The sequence below is a fragment of the Microcaecilia unicolor genome, chromosome 8 (genome assembly GCF_901765095.1).
Source record: "Microcaecilia unicolor chromosome 8, aMicUni1.1, whole genome shotgun sequence".
NCBI classification, from domain to species: Eukaryota; Metazoa; Chordata; class Amphibia; order Gymnophiona; family Siphonopidae; genus Microcaecilia; species Microcaecilia unicolor.
Genome location: NC_044038.1, coordinates 3892739 through 3914382, shown reverse-complemented (window position 1 = coordinate 3914382; position 21644 = coordinate 3892739). Strand labels below are relative to the sequence as shown.

The 21644-nt window shown below is 44.8% G+C and overlaps 1 protein-coding gene across 1 annotated transcript; it reads left to right on the top strand.

The window, feature by feature from the left end:
• Positions 1 to 15156: 15156 nt before the first annotated feature.
• Positions 15157 to 21256, top strand: NPW (neuropeptide W). Its single transcript, XM_030211993.1, has 2 exons — positions 15157 to 15541; positions 20812 to 21256. The coding sequence occupies exons 1-2, from the start codon at positions 15157 to 15159 to the stop codon at positions 20826 to 20828; spliced, it is 402 nt and encodes a 133-aa protein (XP_030067853.1). The 3' UTR covers positions 20829 to 21256.
• Positions 21257 to 21644: the final 388 nt, after the last annotated feature.

The window sequence follows — 21644 nt, the reverse complement described above, 5'->3', positions numbered from 1 at the left end:
TCATGCTGCACCTGGGGGGGGGGGTGCGCGTTGGCGATCCGCCCCGGGTGGCAGTCAACCTAGGGTCGTCACTGACAGGAAGTGAGCCTTTTTCAACTGAAGGAGAGCTCTGGAACGAGGGGACATACGATGAAGTTAAGAGGGAATAGGCTTAGGAGGAATCTAAGAAAGTATGATTTCACAGAAAGGGTGGTAGAGGCATAAGATGGCCCTCCTGGTGGAGGTTGTGGAGACGAGGACTGTTCCAGAATTTTAAAAGGCATGGGATTAGCATGTGGGATCGCTTAGGAAAAGAAAGAGTTGGGGGTTACAGTGGATGGGCCATATAGCCTTTATCTGCCATCATGTTTCTATGTTTCTTAGGGGTTGCTAAGCATTCAGGTTTTCAGACTATGCATATTCATGAGAGATATTAGCATGCACTACTTCCACTGTATGCAAATATATCTCATGCATATTCATTAATATTTCATTTAAGATCATTAAATTATCGTGAACATTCTTTATTAAATATCGCAAATCGCTACCTTAAAACATACTAAATACGCCCACCAATCAGTTCAACTCATTGTTACAGCAGTTAATGACATCTGACATAAGTTGAATTTTTAACAATGGTTTTTACATATATACCTATACGTTAAACATACCTTTACAGACTTCACAACGACCTTCGTCGAGGAGGCTAATTCCCTGGGCGGTTGCTTGCAAAACTGAACCTCTCAAACCTAGAACCAGAAATATCCTCCGACATAGGGGTTTAAATACACCTCCCTCAATACTTCAATTCCATTCCAAATCTTTGTTCAGACCCTGGGGTTCCACTGTACTCTGACTGTAAATCATCCTCTGTTCTATTTTCTACAAAACCCTTGAAATATCTCCTTGGGTGGTGATGCCTGTAATTGATAAACAAATTGGGAGCTGGGCAGACTTCTACGGTCTATGCCCTGATCATGACTGAATAGATAGGGATGGGCTGGAGTGTAAATTTTAAGGGGCTTCGACGTTAGCTTCAAAACATTTAGTACAAGAACAGTGCTGGGCAGACCTCTACGGTCTGTGCCCTGAGAATGCAAGGACGAATCAAACTCGGGAATACATACACCATACCATGTAAATGAGTTTATTAATTTATTTATTATTACATTTGTATCCCACATTTTCCCACTGATTGCAGGCTCAAAGTGGCTTACATAATACTGTAGTAAAGCTACAATGCGAGAAATACAATTTAGCAAATTGAGAGTAAGATTTATGTTTTACTCTTTTGGGATCTTGCCAGGTACTTGTAACCTGGATTGGTCACTGTAGGAAACAGGATGTTGGGCTTGATGACCTTCAGTCTGTCCCAGTATGGCAACATTATGCTCTTATGTTCTTGTGTTATTTCTCTGAAGCTTCAATTTGAATTACAGGGCGCAAGAAGAAGCCTCCTTCAGCTAAGAACTTTCAATACCCTCTAAAGTAGAGGAGTGTGGTAGCCGTGTTAGTCCACTCTTAAGGTTATCAATAGAAATCAAACAAAATAAAACATGGAAAAGAAAATAAGATGATACCCTTTTTATTGGACATAACTTAATACATTTCTTGATTAGCTTTCGAAGGTTGCCCTTCTTCCTCAGATCGGAAATAAGCAAATGTGCTAGCTGACAGTGTATATAAGTGAAAACATTCAAGCATTACTATGACAGTCTGACAGGGTGGGAAGGAGGTATGCATGGGGACATCAAAGCATATCATTGATATTCTAACAGGATGGGTGTGGATAGGTGAGGGGTGGGTGATCAACAGAGACATACAGCTTTATGGTTTATAATGGGCTAGGAACCCCAAGTCCTTGTTAAGTCCTTTCTGTTGGGTGTTAAAATATTCAATCATTCTGACTTCAAAGGTCTTACGTTCTTGTATGGTTTTAAAGTTACCTTTCAATGATATGCTTTGATGTCCCCATGCATACCTCCTACCCACCCCCATCCTCCTACCCTGTCAGACTGTCATAGTAATGCTTGAATGTTTTCACTTATATACACTGTCAGCTAGCACATTTGCTTATTTCCGATATGACGAAGAAGGGCAACCTTCGAAAGCTAATCAAGAAATGTATTAAGTTATGTCCAATAAAAAAGGTATCATCTTATTTTCTTTTCCATGTTTTATTTTGTTTGATTTCTATTAATACCCTCTAAGAAATGAGTTTCTAGTCCCTAATGGTTTTCATTTGATTTGTAAGATAATTTTATACTGTAACTGGGAGACTTTAACTGATACTTGTCAACACATCCCTGGCATGCCATGAGCCAGGAAGACCAATATCTGAGTGCTTCAAATACCTCCGAAATGGCTGGCAGTGCAATGGAGCCAGAGAATCGAGCTATCAACATGGAGCCACAGCCCCCTGACCCAGGGTGAGTCAGAGTCTCCTTGGAACAGGGCTATGTACACTGATGATATTATGGAAAGAATAAATGTTTTATTACTTAGGATCTGAGTCACTACATTTTATTCCCTTAGACACAGAAGGAAGAAGAACCTGAGTGAATCAGACCCCAATGTTGTACAAATACTTAGGTGAAGCACAAACCTTCACATTTAATGTTCCAGAATGAATATTTAAGAGATTTCTAGATATTCTGTGTTCTGAAAATGCTCATTAACATATTCCTGTCTGGCTGCTGTAATGCAGAAATCTGTCAATGGTTTAACACACCTCCTAAAAACATGGGGGCTGGTTTTCTCCTGCACAAAAATGACTCAAAATTTATCAACCACAATATCATGGCACTTTCAGTATTTGAGCAAAGGTTTGGTGATTTTGCCCCATGGAAAAAATAAACTTAGTATCAGCATTATAAAGATAAGAACACAATGGTTTGCATATCTGTGGGGATGGAGGAAAGAGAAGAAATGGAGAAATGTACCTAATGCCCGGGTGACCGGCAGGAATCATCACACGGTGTGGTTTGATATGAGCTAAAGCAGGTCCAGACGCAGCAAAGCTCAAAGTCCTGGAATTCAAACATGCTGACATTAGTAAAATGAGGGAAGGGCTGGAGGGGTGGGAGGACATGAGACAGTGGACTAAACTGGAAGAGATCTTACTACAAGGAAACTAAATAACAGGAAACTGATGGTTCTCCAAAGAAGTGGCTATTAAATCATACAGAAGATCTGTCACGTCTGCAGTCCACTCTCCGCTCCCCCGCGTCATCAACATGGCTACGCTTCTGGGTCAGGCCTAAATTTTAGCACACTGAATTGGATTTGCACTAATTTACAGCGGGTTAGGTGTGCCCTAACCCATTTTACAATTGTGGCTAAGCATGTCCCTTTGTGGGGCCTTAATTTAGGTGCCACTTTATAGAAAGTAACGAATCCCCCGGGACATCACCATAAATGATTTTCTAAATGTTTCTTAGGGCACAAATTAACTCTTTGCTCTGCTGCATGCAGATTGACTCCTGATAAAATGTCTAATTGTTCTGTCTATGCATCTTATGCAAGGTTAGATTATTGATTTATTGCAGCAGAGAATTGTTTAACGAAGTGTTTAACGATTTAAACCTCTACTCAATTTTCAAATGCTTTTAAATGCTTTTCTTACAGAATTTCTAATTCTCTTGTCTAAGCATCTCACACAGGATTAGATTATTGATCCATTGTAGCAGCGAATTGTTTAACCATCTCAAACCTCTACTCATTTTAAAGGCCTTTCTTACAGCTAATAGCCCAGTTCAACAATCTAGGTAATCTATGCAAGACACAATTATTGTATCATTGTAGAACTGAATTGTTTGGATATCTCATAGGATTATATTGAATTCTATAACTGCATTCTACTAAAGCTGACACTAACCAACCATGTATCCTAGGTAAAGCAAAACTGTTAATCCAACCCATAACACTATACTAATTCCAGCACTGGAAGCCACCAGGCTAACATTAACCACCTCTTATACCCCACTCCATAAAACACTAACTACACAGATACACATATTAAAACACAAACTAACACTGACATGAACACCAGCAAACTACTCCTAACTATCTACTATGTCTCACTAACCCACCACGCACTCACAACCCCTAACAGAGACAATAACACTCCCACAACTCATAAACTACCCACACACAATATCCCTATCCACGGTCATCATCAACAGAAATAAAAGAAAGGACATAACAAACTCACACATCAAGAAGACAGACAACTGACAAAAATTATCACCACCTCAAACCCAAATGAACACCACCAACAAATAGGACACATCAATGTAAAGGACTAAAATACAAGCTGATGCATGCCACTACCTTCTCTTACATGAGCACACAGTTATGGAATGCATTACCTACAGACCTTAAAACAATCGACGAAATAAACAACTTTCGCAAATCTCTGAAGACATATTTCTTCAACAAGGCCTACAAAGAGAACCCACAACCATACTAATTCACCTCACCAACCACCCAGTTATGAAAACCCACCTTCTATTCGTACCCGCCTAACACTCTCCTTCTTTCTCCCCTTCACTTAATCTTTGCACATCACTAATTGTATCTGATATCCTGTATGACAATGTCATAGCAAAACTATGTAAGCCACATTGAGCCTGCAAATAGGTGGGAAAATGAGGGATACAAATGCAATAAATAAATAAATACAATTATCCAAAAAGGAATGGAAAAGAAGCTGACAATATCATTTGGCCTCTGTACAGGACCATTGTGTGTCCACACCTTGAGTACAGTGTGTACAATCTGATCACCTCATCTCTAAAAGGAAAGCGTGAAAAGGTTTCACAGAAGGGCAACAAAATGATAAAGGAGAAGAACCAGCTCCCTTATGAAGAGAGGCTGAACAGGCTAGGGGTCTTCAGCTTCAGTAGGCCAGTGTCAGGCAGACTTCTATGATCTGTGCCCTGAAAATGGCAGGACAAATCAAGCTCAAGTAGACATAAGCAGTATCACATCATACCTCATGCTATGAGTTTATCTTATTGGGCAGACTGGATATACCGTCCAGGTCTTTATCTGCCATCGTCTACTATGTAATTACGTGTGGTTGAAGTTTATGAAATCATTAGTAGAGTGGAATAGTTACATAGGGAATGGATGTTTAATCTATTAAACAGCACAAAACGAGCAGATACACCATGGAACTAATGACCAGCAGGCTGAAAGCAAATACTTAGGCTGTGGAACCTGTTGCTAGAGGACGTGGTCAACATGATTCTCATAGTAGGGTTCAAAACAGTTTGGACAAGTTCCTAGAGTAAAAGTCCATAAAAAATTAATAGCCAGGTAGATCTGGGAGGGCCATAGTCCATCCTCTGGAAATACACTAATGAGTCAACTACACATGACCTGGACTGGCCACTGTCAGAGATAGGATGCTGGGCTCAGTGGATCTTGGTCTGACCCAACTTGGCTTTTCTTATGTTCTCATAAATGCCATGTTCAATTTTGGACGTCGTATCTCACTAGAAAAAAAATGAAAACAGTCCAATGGAACATGACTAAAAGACACATGAGAGAAGACTTGCAGACCTGAATATGAATACCCTGTAGTAGTACTTCTCAACCCAGTCCTTGAGGCACATCTAGTCCCATCAGGTTTCCAGAATATCTGCAATGAATATGCAGGAGATAGATTTGCACATACTGCCTCCATGGTATGTACATCTATCGCCTGCATATTCACTCTGGATATCCTGAAAACCTGATGGGGACCAGGTGTGCTCAAGGACTGAGTTGAGAAGCACTGCCATAGAGGAGAGGAGGGAGAGAGAAGGTATTAATGAACAAGTCAATCTTTTCCAAAGAAAGGAACGTTATGGAACTAGAGGACATGAAATGAAGCTTCAGAGAGGTAAACTCAAAAAGCAGCATCAGGAAATATTTCTCCACAGAAAGGGTGGTGGCCCCTGGAATACCCTCCCGGTGTAGGCGGTGGGAACAAAAACAGTGATGGAATACAAAAATGTGTGGGATAAACATAGAAGATTCCCATCCGAGTGTAGAACATTTCCTTCCAAAGCAAAAATTCAAGACATTTTCAACTTCATAAAAGGCATGAGAGGATGTATACAGAGCCATGGTTACAACCCTAAAAAAAAATGTACAGGATGGTAGCATGATTTCACAAGACTGAAGCCGGTCTCCAACTACTCCACCCAAGGAGGTTTTCATTTTCCCCAATGCAGCTGCTGCCATCTTGGTACAACCAAAACAATGAAATTGATAGGGCAACAAGCTCCGCCTACTGGCTTCAGCCCACATAATGGGCCAAATAGGCTCATGCCGCCTTCTCCTGTGATCAAACCTCCTTGGGGGGGAACCTTAAACAAAGGAGGGGGAAGCCTACAAGGAGTGGCAGTTAGAACCTAAACAAGGTATGGGGAGTAACCTTCATATTGAGGTGGAGTTTGACTGCCTCCACCAGCGATCTCAGCAGTCTTGCCCCAGTCCAGTTCTTGCTTTATTTGTTATGTTTAATTGTCCTTCAATAGATTTTGTAAACTGCTTGGATTGGATATACCTTGTGAAGGGCAGTATTTCAAGGACTGTAATTGAGATAATCAGAAACTCAAGGCGAGGCAGTTTTAGAACTAAGGTGAAAATACTAAGTGGTACTTTTCAAACAATCCAGGAATGTGAGATCTTTGAAGCTAAAATGATGAAATATTTTAACACCCAACAGACAAGACTTAAGAAAGATCTAGGTTTCCTAAACCATAAAATGACATTACAGTGTCACCTTCTGATCACCCACCCGTCTCTCTCTGTCGCACCTCTCTCCTCCCCTCCGATATTTTTTGATATTGTCATCTTTGCCCATATCTGACTTGAAGAAGAAGCTTGTCAAAAAATGTATTAATTTGGACCAATTAAAAGGTGTCACCTTGAGTCACGGACTTAGCCTCCAAGACAGGCGATAAGTTTTGTAAGACATGGTCTCCCTTTTGGGATTCTCTCACTCCAGTTACACGAAGTAGGGTCTTGAACTGTTGAGGGGATGAGGAGGGTGAATGGGTTGAGGGAGTGGGAGTTCATTTATTGATCATAATCTGCACTGTATATACAACTTGGACACCTGAAGAAGTTTCTTGATTGTATTTTGAATATTGCAGTTACAATCTGTACATTTACACCGGTGCCAATAAACAAGACTTCTAAAAAAACAAAAGTGTCAGTCACCTTATTTTGTTTTCTACTTATTACCTTTAAAGTGGCCCTAAATCAACAAGGACACTTCTTTATCAAACCCTAAACAAAACTAAGGAGGGGGATAACCTGCCGGGGGGGCACTTACAACCCTACAAAAAGGAAGAGGGTTACCACACTGGATCTTTATCTATCATTTACCATATTACTATCTACATGACTTTTTTTTCTGAAAACACAAATACGTGTCTTCAATAAGGGGCGTAGCCAGACACCCAATTTTGGGTGGGCCTGGGCCCAAGATGGGTGGGCAGAAGAACTTTGCCTTGTCCCATAAGTGATTTGGTATCTCCCTCTCTCACCTGCATGCCATATGATCTCTCAAACATCCCACGCCCTCCGCATGCATTTTAAATAGCAGATTTTCACTGGCAGCGAGCAGCAACTAATACACGCTGCCCATGTTGGCCCCACAGCCTTCCCTCTGATGCATCTTCCTGTTTCCGCATAGGTGGGAATACATCAGTGGGAAGGCTGTGGGGTCAGTGCAAGCAGTATGTTTCAGTCGCTGCTCGCAGCAAGTGAAGATCTGCTATTTAAAAGGTATGCAGGAAGGACAGTTGTTGGGAGTTTTGGGCTAATGGGGCTTTGGGATCCCTGCCAGCCACACATCATAGGTGTGCTGCTACTGGATGGGCCTGAGCCCAAAGTGGGTGGGCCTGGGCCCACCCTTGGTTACGCCACTGCTTCGATGTGAAAGTTTGCTTTAAAAACGTTATCTCTGGGGGCTGCCTTGAAGCCTCCTGTGATCTGGCACAGTTTAGCTCTGAGGGTCCTGGTGAGTTTCACATCCTGGATCTCTTTTTCAAACCCTGTACACCCTGAAAGCTGTTTTCCATCACTTTGTCTTTCTCTGAATGGAATGTTTTCAGTAGAAGTAAAGACATTTTCATCCAGTGGAATCATAAAGTTTACCACCCATGTCCCATTTCACACTCTGCTGTAGTGATCACTGAAGCGTCCTCTGATTGCTGCTATATGACGCCAGGGGCATTCACCACTATCTGAAGCAAACAGAAAGAGAGGTGAAATTAGCCTTTTTTAGTTTCTGAGCAAATAGAACTGAAGTTCAGTTTTAAGCAGTGTCTTCATGCACCGACCTTGGTAGGAATTTTATCTGCCTCCGGTGTCAGGATGTGAGGCTCTGGGATTAGAGCAATGGAAATGGAATGCAATCCTTCAGGGGATGCATTCCCTGGGCCCTCTGATACTTGCATTTCCAGCCACAAAAGTCTGTTTGGATAACTCTACGGACAGGCAGTAGCAAATTGTAACTGCGCCCCGTCGACTCGCTCACCATGGTGCCCCAACTCCCTAAAGCAACCATCTCCCTCCTGAAGCCCCCCAAGAAGAACCCCCTCCCAAAAACCCCTCCACTGCATCCACCTCGCTCCTGAAGTCCTCCAACCCCCGTTAGTCCCCTCAAGCCTACCTGAAGAATGTCCCTTCCAGTCCAGCATCTCCACCTCTCTCTCCATTCCCTTCTCCCCTTCCAGTCCAGCATCTCCACCTCTCTCTCCATTCCCTTCTCTCCTTCCAGTCCAGCATCTCCACCTCTCTCCATTCCCTTCTCCTCTTCAGGTCCAGCATCTCCACCTCTCTCTCCATTCCCTTCTCCCCTTCCAGTCCAGCATCTCCACCTCTCTCTCCATTCCCTTCTCTCCTTCCAGTCCAGCATCTCCACCTCTCTCCATTCCCTTCTCCTCTTCAGGTCCAGCATCTCCACCTCTCTCTCCATTCCCTTCTCCCCTTCCAGTCCAGCATCTCCACCTCTCTCCATTCCCTTCTCCCCTTCAGGTCCAGCATCTCCACCTCTCTCTCCATTCCCTTCTCACCTTCCAGTCCAGTATCTCAACCTCTCTCCATTCCCTTCTCCCCTTCCAGTCTCTCTCCTTGCTGGCACTGCCATCAGCCAGCATTACTACCTTTCCCTTCTTGTGGAGGACAGATTCACCCTCTTATCCCTTCACCACAGTCTCCCCCCCCCCCCCCCCCCACAAAGCTCCTTCCCTGTGGTGCTCCTTTACCTACTCAGGCCACAGCTGCAAGAACAGTGTTAAACATTAAGGTGTCCCATGGAGGATTCCAGTGCCTGCACACAGCGGGGCTCTGCTGGCATCTTGCCCCCAAAGTAACCAGAAGTATATGTTAGGGTGAATCAGGGACAGGAAGGAGGTACCTGTTCTCCATGGAGTGGTAGACTTCCAGTCAAAATCAGGGACAATCCTCAAAAACTGGGAATGTCTGTTAACCTTATTGGCCACCTCGGGGAGCACAGAGAGAGAAAAGGAAGTTACTAATGAAGAAGGGGAGGCAATGGACAGGGAACAATTTTGGTCCCTCCCCCACCTCCCTTGTGCACCATCCACACATACCTCTCTACGGCCCTACTTGTTCACAAAGTTGGATGTGATCCATGACAGACCAGATGGAGTAAATGCTAAGCTACTGTTACAGTAAACTGGGGGCACAGGCAGCAGAATCAGGAAGGCCTCAGGGGTCATGGCCTGATCACTATTTTGCCCAACACAGTCTCAGGGACCGAAGCAGAAAGGCTCATGGTAGAGCCATGGGTGTATATCTGAGCATGTGGCTTCTACCATGATGTAATACTGAGGCATGCACGAAGCTAAGCACATTCATGGGAAATCTATGGCAAATATGGGGGGGGGGGGGGAGTATGCTGGACGCATGCGTACAAGGTTTGGTGTTAAGCGTGGCCTCTTGTGCACATGTCCAAACAAAAAGTGAAAACACTCTTGTTTTTCTGCACCTAAATATGAACCTTGCAAAAATTGCTTATCACTGATGTGTACTTTCACTCTGGGTTTTGTTCGGACTGGCACACATGTTTATTACTTTCCATCTGCTTTTAAACTTTGCAGGGGCTTCCTTCTGCTTAGAAAACATGACAAAACTCGCAGTTAAATTTGAAAGATTGACCACAAATCCTTTCCCCCAAACCTTCACCACCACCCTGGACCCTGGCGGAAACATACTCACGTGCGCATATCAAAAGTAATTGGCATGCTCTCTAAATTAGCACATTAGCATACATTTTATTACAACCTGCCGCTGTGTCTTCCGTGCCAGTTAACGCCCACACACAAGTCGTCTCTGCTTTGCTCGGCACGTACAACCCGCGAAAATCCCACAGCTAAGCCCGCGGTTGCTTTCTGCATCAGCTCCTCTGTAACTGGAGAGCTTGGGAACAGGGCCAGAGATGTTGGTGTTTTGCTGCCCCTGACTGAGGGATGTGATAGCTTAATGGCAGTGTTTTTCAGTATTGAACCACTAAATGTATGTGTATTGCACACCTGGGAAGATCATTCAAACGTCTCACAGGTATTCTTACACCTGTCCACTAGTACTGTACAGATTTTTATTATTTGATCTATTTTGGGTCCCCCAGTTTCCTCCTGTAACTCTGGGCTTCCGGCTCAATTAGAACTAGCTTCTGCTGAGCCCTAAATCTCCATTTACAATCTGATGCCCTTCTCCTATTTTTATAGCCCTCATTCTAGCCCAGCCAGCAATCCCGGCTCCCTCTGAAACCCAGATAACGTGAGCCCAAGGATTAAGTATGACGAGTGATGGTTGAGACTCCCCTCACCCCACCCAGGCTCAGGAGCTGTGCAGCAGCTCTGATGTGGGGAACAAACAGGGAAAGGTGCTAGGGTCCCTGGCACCTCCCCTGCAAACTCTCAGTGGGCACCCCCCCAGGCTCCAGCATCTCCTTTCATGCTTCTCCCTCCCCCCTTCTCCCACCCCGCACCCTTTTCAGCCCAGTGCCTTAAAAGGTAAAGAACAAAAGTTATTTTTTTTTACTCTACAGCTTTTTAATTTATTTGAAAGCATCCCATATGTAGACATAAATATCATAACCTGATCAATGAAGCTTGATGTAGAAATGTAGTAAGTTTTGAAGTGTCCCTTAAATAGGAGGAAAAAACTCCAACCTTTACAGACTTTATCTAACAAATGGAACCTCAAACCTCCAACAAGGGACCATACCAAAGTACATATAACACCTTGTATATACAGGAGTAGATTACTATCATAGGTTCCTACTAAGAAAGGAGAAGAGAAAAAAAAAACCCCAAATGAAAAAACTCATCTTAAATGAGAAAACCGTATGGGCTAAAAAACTGTCCTCTCCTCTTGTAAAAATTTAAAGACTCTGTAAAAGGAACACCAAAACCAAACCTACCTACGCTAACCCCAACCCAGAACCAGACTTCCTATTAGGAGAGTTCCATTTGTTAGATAAAGTCTGTAAAGGTTGGAGTTTTTTCCTCCTGTTTAAGGGACACTTCAAAACTTACTACATTTCTACTTCAAGCTTCATTGATCAGGTTGTAGTAATTTATTTAGAGCTTGAGTTCTCCAGTAATTGTTAGATTATTGACATAAATATCATGAAATAAAATTGAGTATCACTAAAACTGCTTAGACAATTATTGCAGCTGGTGGAAACAGAACTAATAAAGGTTATATTTTGTGCTCCTTTTTCTACACTGTTCTATACAATACAGTAAAACACGGCCAACTTTCAGTGAGGATATCCTGTTCATCTTAACTGTTGTTGTAATCTGCCTTCGGAATCCTGGTGTTATAAAGATTGGAAGTAAAATTAAACTCTCCTTTCATTGGGGCACATGGAATCACATCTTCACCTCATCTCTCTTGCACAAATGGATTGTTCTGTTTTGAGCATGTTTCAGGGACAAGTGGTTTTCAAAAGTCAATATAATGAAAATGATTATTTTTTTTCACGCAGATCTCTCATTTCTTTTAACATAACTAAATGGGTTTATAAGCCCCTAATGCAGTCCATTGGTTTTCTTATATTTTGTCCTTCTGATGATTTATAACGTGCCAAAACCTGCCCTGCCCCCCCCCACCATTGCAGTAATGCCGCTATCCCCCTCCCGCATACTACAGTCCTATCTTGCCGCCTGCCCTGGTGTTGTAGTGGCCTCTGCAGCTGCGAGGGCAGGAAAGGATCCTACTTTCTCCTGCCCTCTGCCGCTACTCAGTCTCTGCTTTACTCCTCTGTGCTGTGGGCGGCGCCATCATGTTTTCCCAAAATGACTGCCCAGACTTTGGCGGCAATCTCGTGAGACTGCCACCGGAAGCCTTGGCAGCCATTTAAAAAATCCGGCGGGGCCGTCTGTGGCACAGAACATCAAAGCGGAGACGAAGTAGCGGCAGAGGGCAAGAAAGGGGGTAGATGTGAAGTGTCTGTTCATGCTTTTCAAAAATACTAGGATTAGGGGGCATGCGATGAAGCTACAATGTAGTAAATTTAAAATGAATCGGAGAAAACTTTTCTTCACTCAACATGTAATTAAACTCTGGAATTCGTTGCCAGAGAATGTGGTAAAGGCGGTTAGCTTAGCGGAGTTTTAAAAAGGTTTGGATGGCTTCCTGAAGGAAAAGTCCATAGACACATAGACGATGTGTCACAGAAATGCTCTACACTTTGTATCATTTCTGTGACACATCGTACCATACTGAACCTAATCTAAGTAATTATGTCATCTCTTTGATACATTGTTTCCATCCCTGTATTACCTCTGTGATACTTTGTACCATACTATGTAAGCCGCATTGAACCTGCTATTGAGCGGGAAAGAGCGGGGTATAAATGCCACAAATAATAATAATAATAATAATAATAAATGGACAGCCGAGATTGGGTGGCAGAACTGGTGGTGGGAGGCGGGGCTGGTGGTGGGAGGCGGGGATAGTGCTGGGCAGACTTATACGGTCTGTGCCAGAGCCGGTGGTTGGGAGGCGGGGATAGAGCTGGGCAGACTTATACAGTCTGTGCCAGAGCTGGTGGTAGGAGGCGGGGCTGGTGGTTGGGAGGCAGGGATAGTGCTGGGCAGACTTATACAGTCTGTGCCAGAGCTGGTGGTAGGAGGCGGGGCTGGTGGTTGGGAGGCAGGGATAGTGCTGGGCAGACTTATACAGTCTGTGCCAGAGCTGGTGGTAGGAGGCGGGGCTGGTGGTTGGGAGGCGGGGATAGTGCTGGGCAGACTTATACAGTCTGTGCCAGAGCTGGTGGTAGGAGGCGGGGCTGGTGGTTGGGAGGCAGGGATAGTGCTGGGCAGACTTATACGGTCTGTGCCAGAGCTGGTGGTGGAAGGCGGGGCTGGTGGTTGGGAGGCAGGGATAGTGCTGGGCAGACTTATACGGTCTGTGCCAGAGCCGGTGGTTGGGAGGCGGGGCTGGTGGTTGGGAGGCAGGGATAGTGCTGGGCAGACTTATACGGTCTGTGCCAGAGCCGGTGGTTGGGAGGCGGGGCTGGTGGTTGGGAGGCGGGGATAGTGCTGGGCAGACTTATACGGTCTGTGCCAGAGCTGGTGGTGGGAGGCGGGACTGGTAGTTGGGAGGCGGGGATAGTTCTGGGCAGATTTATATGGTCTGTGCCAGAGCTGATGGTGGGAGGCGGGGCTGGTGGTTGGGAGGCGGGGATAGTGCTGGGCAGACTTATACGGTCTGTGCCAGAGCTGGTAGTGGGAGGCGCCCCTCTGCCATGCATACCCTGCTTACCACGTACAAATCGACCAGGGAAATAAACCTATTCCAACACATGGTAGCACACAGCGCTGCCACTGAGCTGCTGCACCGTCCGCTTTTGCAATTCTGCATTATGCTTTTCTTGATGTAATTAACCTGGAAGTCTCACAAGTACTGCTTCAATAGCTTTCATGCTTGCAGGCAGTGTATAAGAAATAGAATAAATAAATAAAATATGTTTATTGATTTGATCTGAGCCCCCAACGCAGTTTTTACAATAACAAAATCAGAGAAGAAAACAGGCATAGAGAAGAAAAGGGTATTATTTAAGGGATCTTAAATAACTTACAAGTATGACATCATATCAAATGAAACCCTCAGCCAGTTATATTTATGGATGTCTAATTCTTGGCTGATCAATAAAATAAAGCAAAATAACAATTTAAAGCTTTCAGAACGCCAGTAAAGGAGCAGAACATGAATCACTTAGCAGGTTCCTCAGTGTTCACAGTCCAGTACAGAGTCCGAATGCAACGAAAGTGCTGTCTGTTTACCCAACAGTGGTCATCAGTAGCCCAACTTCAAAATCCACTTCTCTTCATCTGCAAAACAGTGAAATGGTAGCAAAGGTACATTTCCCCCATTTTCAGCCTGGGTGTTCTGGCATCGCTCTGACATTTGTCATATTTATGTAGCAGCAGGACACCATTATCATGTTTGTCTGGCATCATCACATGTAGCTCATCTGAAAATTCCCAAAATAATTATGGCAAATTAGCTGTTTTAGTTATGAGCACTATAAATTGTGCAATATGAAGGGATCTGCTGGCAAGACTTTAGGAGCTGGGAGAAAATTGTTTTCCAGTAATAGTGTGTAAAATCCCCCAGGTCTTACAGAGCATGGGGGGGGGGGGCGTTTGTTCAGAAGATTAACAGGTAGGGATCAGCCTCAACACAGAGTATGGAAAAGTGGGATGAGAGAGAAAGGTCTGAGGGATTGGAGGGCTTTGGGGTGACACAAAATCAAGGCACAATCACCTGAGAGCCCTGTGCCCACAGATGCTGCCCTGCACCTAAGTGCTAGACCCCTATACCCAGCTGCTGGTTTATACCCAGATGCCAGCCCTGTACCCACAGGTGCTGCCCTGAGCCCTGCACCCACCTGCCAGTTCTGTACCCACTGAAGCTCACCTGCCAGGGACCTCACTGTGTTCCTCCCAGCTGCTGCAGCGCGGCTCTGAAGCTCCCGCACGCACGTGGCGGTGCACTGGGCTGTCGGCTCCGCCCACGAGTGGGCGGGACGCCCGCTCTCCCGCTATAAAAGGCGGAGGTGTGAAGCGTAGGATTCGCACTGGCTCGGAGCGAGCGGTGCTGCGGGAGAGGGCGCGTTACGATCCTGCTACGATGCTGGGTCACTGCTTGGGGCTCCTGCTGCTGTTGCAGCCCATCTCCGCCTGGTATAAGCATGCTGCCAGTCCCCGGTACCACACAGTGGGGCGAGCCTCGGGGCTGCTCATGGGCATCCGCCGATCGCCCTACCTGTGGCGCCGGGACGTCGCCCTGGGGCAACCGCAGGACCTTAGCGACGGCTCGGGGGCCCTGCGGCTCTGGAGGAGGCTCCGATCAGCCGGGGCGCAAGAGGAGGCTTTGCCTGCGGGCTCTACAGAGGTCCGGCCAAAGGGGCTCTCGGTCGCCGGACCGAGGAGAAGACTGCGCACAGAAGTGGCCGGACCCGATGGAAGACTTCGTGTGCGGGCCGGGCCCTGCCGGGATCCGACTACCAGAGGCAGTAAGTAGACTGAGATCCGACTTTCTTTAGGTGAAGGTGGTATAGTTTTGACTTTGTTCCTTCACATGCAGGAGTTACAGAAAATTGAAACCGTCTGCAAAGTCCAGGCAGGGAACTATTACATTTACTCCTGGTAAAGATGAGTTTGAGAATTCCTTGCAGGATCTGTAGAAATAACTGATGGAGGTTATGACTATGTTGTATAACAAGACTAGATATACCGCTCGCCTTTGCAGATCAGAGCGGTTCATATAGGTAACAACAAATCGACAAAAAATGAAAGGAACTCCACTGATAACAAGAAGGACCTAACTCACACCTGGAGGCACCCCAGATATTCACCGTGAATATTCATGAGAGATTTGCGTGTACTGCATGCACATCTCTCGCATGAATATGCATCGTGGTCATCCTGAATACCTGACTAGCTGGGGTGCCTCCAGGACCAGGATTGGGAACCCCTGGTTTGTGCAAAGGATGATAAAATAGGATAGATAAGTGAAAAATAAAAACATTCCAGTGAGTCTCAAGGGGAAAAATAGAGGTAGGAGGCAGGTGAGATGGATGAGAGATAAGAACATAAGAATAACCATACTGGGTCAGACCAATGGTCCATAGAGACCAGTATTCTGTATCCAGGTCACAAATACCTGGTTAGGAACCCAATTAGGAACAACATTCCATATAGAATCTCAAATAACAGCAACATTCCAGAATCCCAAACAATAACAAGATTCCGGAAACTCAAATAGTAGCAAGATTCCATGCTACCAATCCCAGGGCAAGCAATGGCTTCCCCCATGCCCGTCTCAATAGCAGACTGTGGACTTTTCCTCCAAGAACTTGTGCAATCCTTTTTTTTTAAAACCCAGCTACACTGACCTCTGTTACTACATCCTCTGGCAAAGAGTTCCAGAGCTTAACTATTTGTTGAGTGAATAGAAGGAGACAGAGCAATAGAAATTTGTGATTTATAATGTGACGAGAAACCCAGATCTTTATGTATTTTATCATAACTTCAAAAGTCAGAGATTCTTGGACTGATTCATTGTTCTGGTGCTAAAAAAAATGTTCACCCCCCCCCCCCCCCCCAACAGTCCCTTTAAGACTGTTTATTGGTGAAGAATTCGTCAGCTTCTTTGTTTTTGAAGGAAGCAGTGAAATTGTGGATAAGATAAGTGGACTTCTATACAAAAGCACGGTTTTTGCCAGATAAATGGCTGCTTTCTAAGCTGTATAAAGTTCTATATTTGATGCGGAATGGAAACATAAAGCAATATTGAGAAAGGATTGGATTGAAATATAATTATAATAGGAGGTTTTTTAAGACTTATGAAGAAGCTCCTCCGTGAATATATTGCACACGTAACTGAGTGTCTGAAGTTTTTTTATATGTAAAAAAACAAAATACTCGGTGGAGTTAAATTTATTTGTTTATCTTTTGCTTATACCATTCTGACCTGAGGAATGTTCTGGTTTTCAAAAGATAGTCAAAAATAAGTTAAGGAAAAGAGAAATTTTTTGGACTAATTTCTGTTTGTTACCCCAGTGTAGAGGAGTGTGGTAGCCGTGTTAGTCCACTCTTAAGGTTATCAATAGAAATCAAACAAAATAAAACATGGAAAAGAAAATAAGATGATACCTTTTTTATTGGACATAACTTAATACATTTCTTGATTAGCTTTCGAAGGTTGCCCTTCTTCCTCAGATCGGAAATAAGCAAATGTGCTGGCTGACAGTGTATATAAGTGAAAACATTCAAGCATTACTATGACAGTCTGACAGGGTGGGAGGATGGGGGTGGGTCGGAGGTATGCATGGGGACATCAAAGCATATCATTGATATTCTAACAGAATGGGTGTTGGTAGGTGAGAGGAGGGTAATAAACAGAGAAATACAGCTTATGGTTTATAATGGGTTAGAAAACCCAGATCCTTATTAAGTCCTGTTTATTTCCGATCTGAGGAAGAAGGGCAACCTTCGAAAGCTAATCAAGAAATGTATTAAGTTATGTCCAATAAAAAAGGTATCTTATTTTCTTTTCCATGTTTTATTTTGTTTGATTTCTATTGATTACCCCAGTGTGAAATTCTGTCCTTAACACCAATTAATTAAAAGCTACCTGTATTACAGAAGCAAATTCATTCAGAGAATTATAACCCAGGATGGTAAAAACCCGATTTCTTTCAGATGAGACAGTGACAGCCACTTAAATACATCCCATAAAGTTTCACTAAGTCTTAAGAGATGATTTAGCTTAATGTCCTGGGCTGACCGCAGTTATAATTCTGGGTAGTGGAGATGTAACCTTTAGTGCATTGTATGTTCTAAGCTTCTGAGAAGGAACTATTTAAAAAGTTGGGCCCAATGAAAAGAACTGTGTAAGCTCTGAAGGATACAGTGATCTGTACACTTGTTATAATGTGAAGATAATTTGATTGTCTGCACATTTGTCCATTAGATTGTACGCTCCTTTGAGCAGGGACTGGCCTTCTTTGTTAAACTGTACAGCGCAGCGTAACCCTTGTAGCGCTTTAGAAGTGTTAAGTAGTAGTAGTAATTAATCTGTTTGCATTCAGAGTTCTTTATACATTTCCTTGTAGAAATAATGCATTAAAAACCAGATAGTTTATTATCATAGTAACATAGTAGATGATGACAGAAAAAGACCTGCACAGTCAATCCAGTCTGCCCAACAAGATAAACTCATATGTGCTAGTTTTTGTGTATACCTTACCTTGATTTGTACCTGTCCTTTTCAGGCACAGACCGTATGAGTCTGCCCAGCACTATCTCCGCCTCCCAACCACAGTATCAAATTCCATTAGAAATATGAATTTGCTTTTCCAGTGTTTGTGCACCCAAAAAAAAAAAGAGGGTTTTCATACCTGCACAAGGAAAAGCAAATCTAAGCCTGAATGTACCACAATGATTGGAAATAAGAATAATCACACTTTTAAGGTGGACCTTTGGGTCCAGTAAGCACAACATTATCAGTTTCAAGCAGCCCTGGCTGGTACTGTGTGCGCACCAGCGCCCTCTAATGGAAGTGCCTATTGCATGCTTACGTTTATGGAATACTGGCCTTTGTGTGTTCACTGATGCGCATTTATGACAGTAGGGCGCTCAAGCACTATTCTACAATTATACGCTAAAATGGCTTAGCGTGTAATTGTAAGGCGGCATTCGCAGGGGATGGGCATGAGTGGGGAAGAGGCAGATCTGACATTTAGGTGCATAACTCATAGAACACTTATACCAGCCAAAAACCTGGTGTAACGGTTACTGCCTAAATGTGGCACACTGCGGCCAATAATGCCAGTAGTCTAGTTCCACATGTAAGTGCCAGGAGAGGAGAGGTGCACTAATTTGGATGCCATTATACAATTACCCCCCCCCCCCCCCCCCCCCCCAACTAGTGAATTGTGTGCAAAGTGCATGTCTGCTTCCTTAGAATACATTAGGACAATGATAAGGGCATTTGGAAATCTTTCGTTTAATTACATGAAACCATTTCACATTGACAAAAGTGTGCACCTAGTGTGTTTCACTAGTAACATACATAGTAGATGACGGCAGAAAAAGACCTGCACAGTAATACATGGGAGCTCAGGAAAGTAACATGTTAGTGTGTTTGTAACACACTGGCAGCTGGTAGTGAATCTAACCAATGTTGGAATAAAATAAAAACACAGTGTAAGGCAGCGCCAGAGTAAGGGTTGTATAGTGAGACTTGTTAACTCTTAAGAGACCAGCACTTGTTCCAATAACAGAGCAGTAGAACGGGGACCCTGCTCCCTCCCCCTCATCCTCACTGTGCTGTAGGCTCAGTAAAGTCTCCCTCAACCTTTTTTCCCATGACATGTTTATAATTAATCTATGCAACACTACTCCCAATGAGCCTGTAAAAATGCATAAGGACAATTAAGTCTTAAAAACTAAGTATTTACATAACAAAGGCAGTTTGGCCTAGAATGTCTATTTATCCAGGTGCCCTGTCCTCTAAGGATACAGGACCCAATGCACAAAGCTTACCTTGTAGCCTGTCGAAAGCAAACGTTATTTTGTAACGCACAGAGGTTCTGTGTCCCTTTTTACCGTTCCCCATAGCAGCTACAGACTACCCTATGCAAATGCATTGCAACGGACTTATTACTATTAAAATGAGCATTCTGAGTAATTCACAGACCTGAGCGCCTGCCTTTAATGTGAAAAATGTTACGAAAGGTCTGGACCTGTCCTGATGGGGAGCAGTCTGTTTGCACTGTATAGTGCAAGCAGACTGTTCCCCATGGTAGGCACTCATGGACCCCCCCAACCTTTAAAAACTTCCCTTTATGGCTACCTTTGTGCATTGGCCGCACAGTGTTTCTGTGGCTTTCACTTTGAGTGCACCTGCTCTTTGCTCTTCTCCTCCCCCCCAGTGGCGTACCTAGGGAGGCTGACACCCGGGGCGGATCGCCGATGCGCCCCCCCCCCCCCGGGTGCAGCACGACCCCGCCCCCCCCCCCGGCAAAACAGCGGATACAAACGGGCTGGCTGGCGGGCGCGGGACTCCCCTCCCCTTACTCTGCTATCCCTGGTGGTCTAGAGGTACCTCTTCGGGGCAGGAAAGAGCCCCCTCTTTCCTGCCCGGAACGCTGCTGCTAGCTGCCCTGCATACTGTGAGTCCGGCTCTCGGCGTTTCAAAATGGCCGCCGTGAGTTGAAGCAGCCTCGCGAGACTTCAACTCTCGGCGGCCATTTTGAAATGCTGAGAGCTGGACTCACCACAGGATGCAGGGCAGCTGTCAGCAGCGCTCCAGGCAGGAAAGAGGGGGCTCTTTCCTGCCCCGAAGAGGTACCTCTAGACCACCAGGGATAGTAGAGTAAGGGGGGGGAGTGGAGATGACAGGGGGGAGGCAAGGTGATTGGGGAAGGATGGGAATATGCACCAGGGGTGAGGGCGGGGCAGGGCACATGAAAGGGGCAGCTCCCCCCCCGGCGAAACGACACCCCCCGGCGCATCTTTACCTGCTGGGGTGGGGGGGTGGCGCGCGTCGTGTCAGCAACGCTCGTTCCCTGCTCCCTCTGCCCCGTTACAGGAAATAACCCGTTCCGGGGCCAGAGGGAGCAGAGAACGAGCGTTGCCAACAGATGCGCGGTGCCCCCCCCTTAGTACGCCACTGCTCCCCCCTCATATCTGCGTGCCTGGTTTGCGGCCATTCTGGCTGTGTGGAGTGGGACCCCTGGGCTCTCTTTAACTGATGTTTATCTCTCCTCCTCTGCAGCCCTCCACTGTGACTGATCTGCTTTGGGAGCCATAGTTCTGCCGATGGCAGTTTGGATCGAAGTAGCAATCTGGATCGGGCAACTTAAAACACAGACGGGACTGATGTGGACTCAGAAGGCACCTTGCAGTCGGACTGGTGGAATGAAGCACTTGCTGAGACTTTTTTTTTTTCCTTCCTTTTTCCTGACATCTAACAGTCAATTATCTTGTTTTGAAGTCAACGAAGCCCATGTTTTGTGAACAGTAACAAAGCGCTTCCCCCCCCCCCCCCTTAAAGTGATCTTAGTTGCCTGATGGACTCAGTGTATGAAAGATTTGGATTCTTGAAGGACCAGAAGAGGGGGCTGCAGTGTGCTGCCCCCTCAGAGCTGGAGGAGGGGAGGATCTGTTACAAGTGGATGAGCGGGAGCTAAGGAACCTGGGGGAGAGGGAGAAAAAATGGGAGGGGGCTTCTGTGATTTATCTTTTGTTTGTCTAATAAATGTGGGTTTTTAAAACTTTGTACAATCTAAAACAGGCCTGATTCCTTCCATACTCAAAGTATCACTTTTTTTTTTTTAATTGAAAATGAACTTTATTAAACACTTGCAAAATAGGCAAAGTACAGACCACCCAAAGCAACAGATGGACGAGTGAACCCACAACCAAGTAAACAGCAAGATGAGCAAATACCTCACAGTTTTCTATATTTTAACAAGCTAGAAACCACATTACACCCTAAAACTAGCACTGTCCCCTTCCCCACCCCTCATTAACCCCTCCTCATGAAAAACCTACATAACATAAAACATTAAGACGGTGTGGTTTTTTTTTTCAAAGCATCCCAAACTT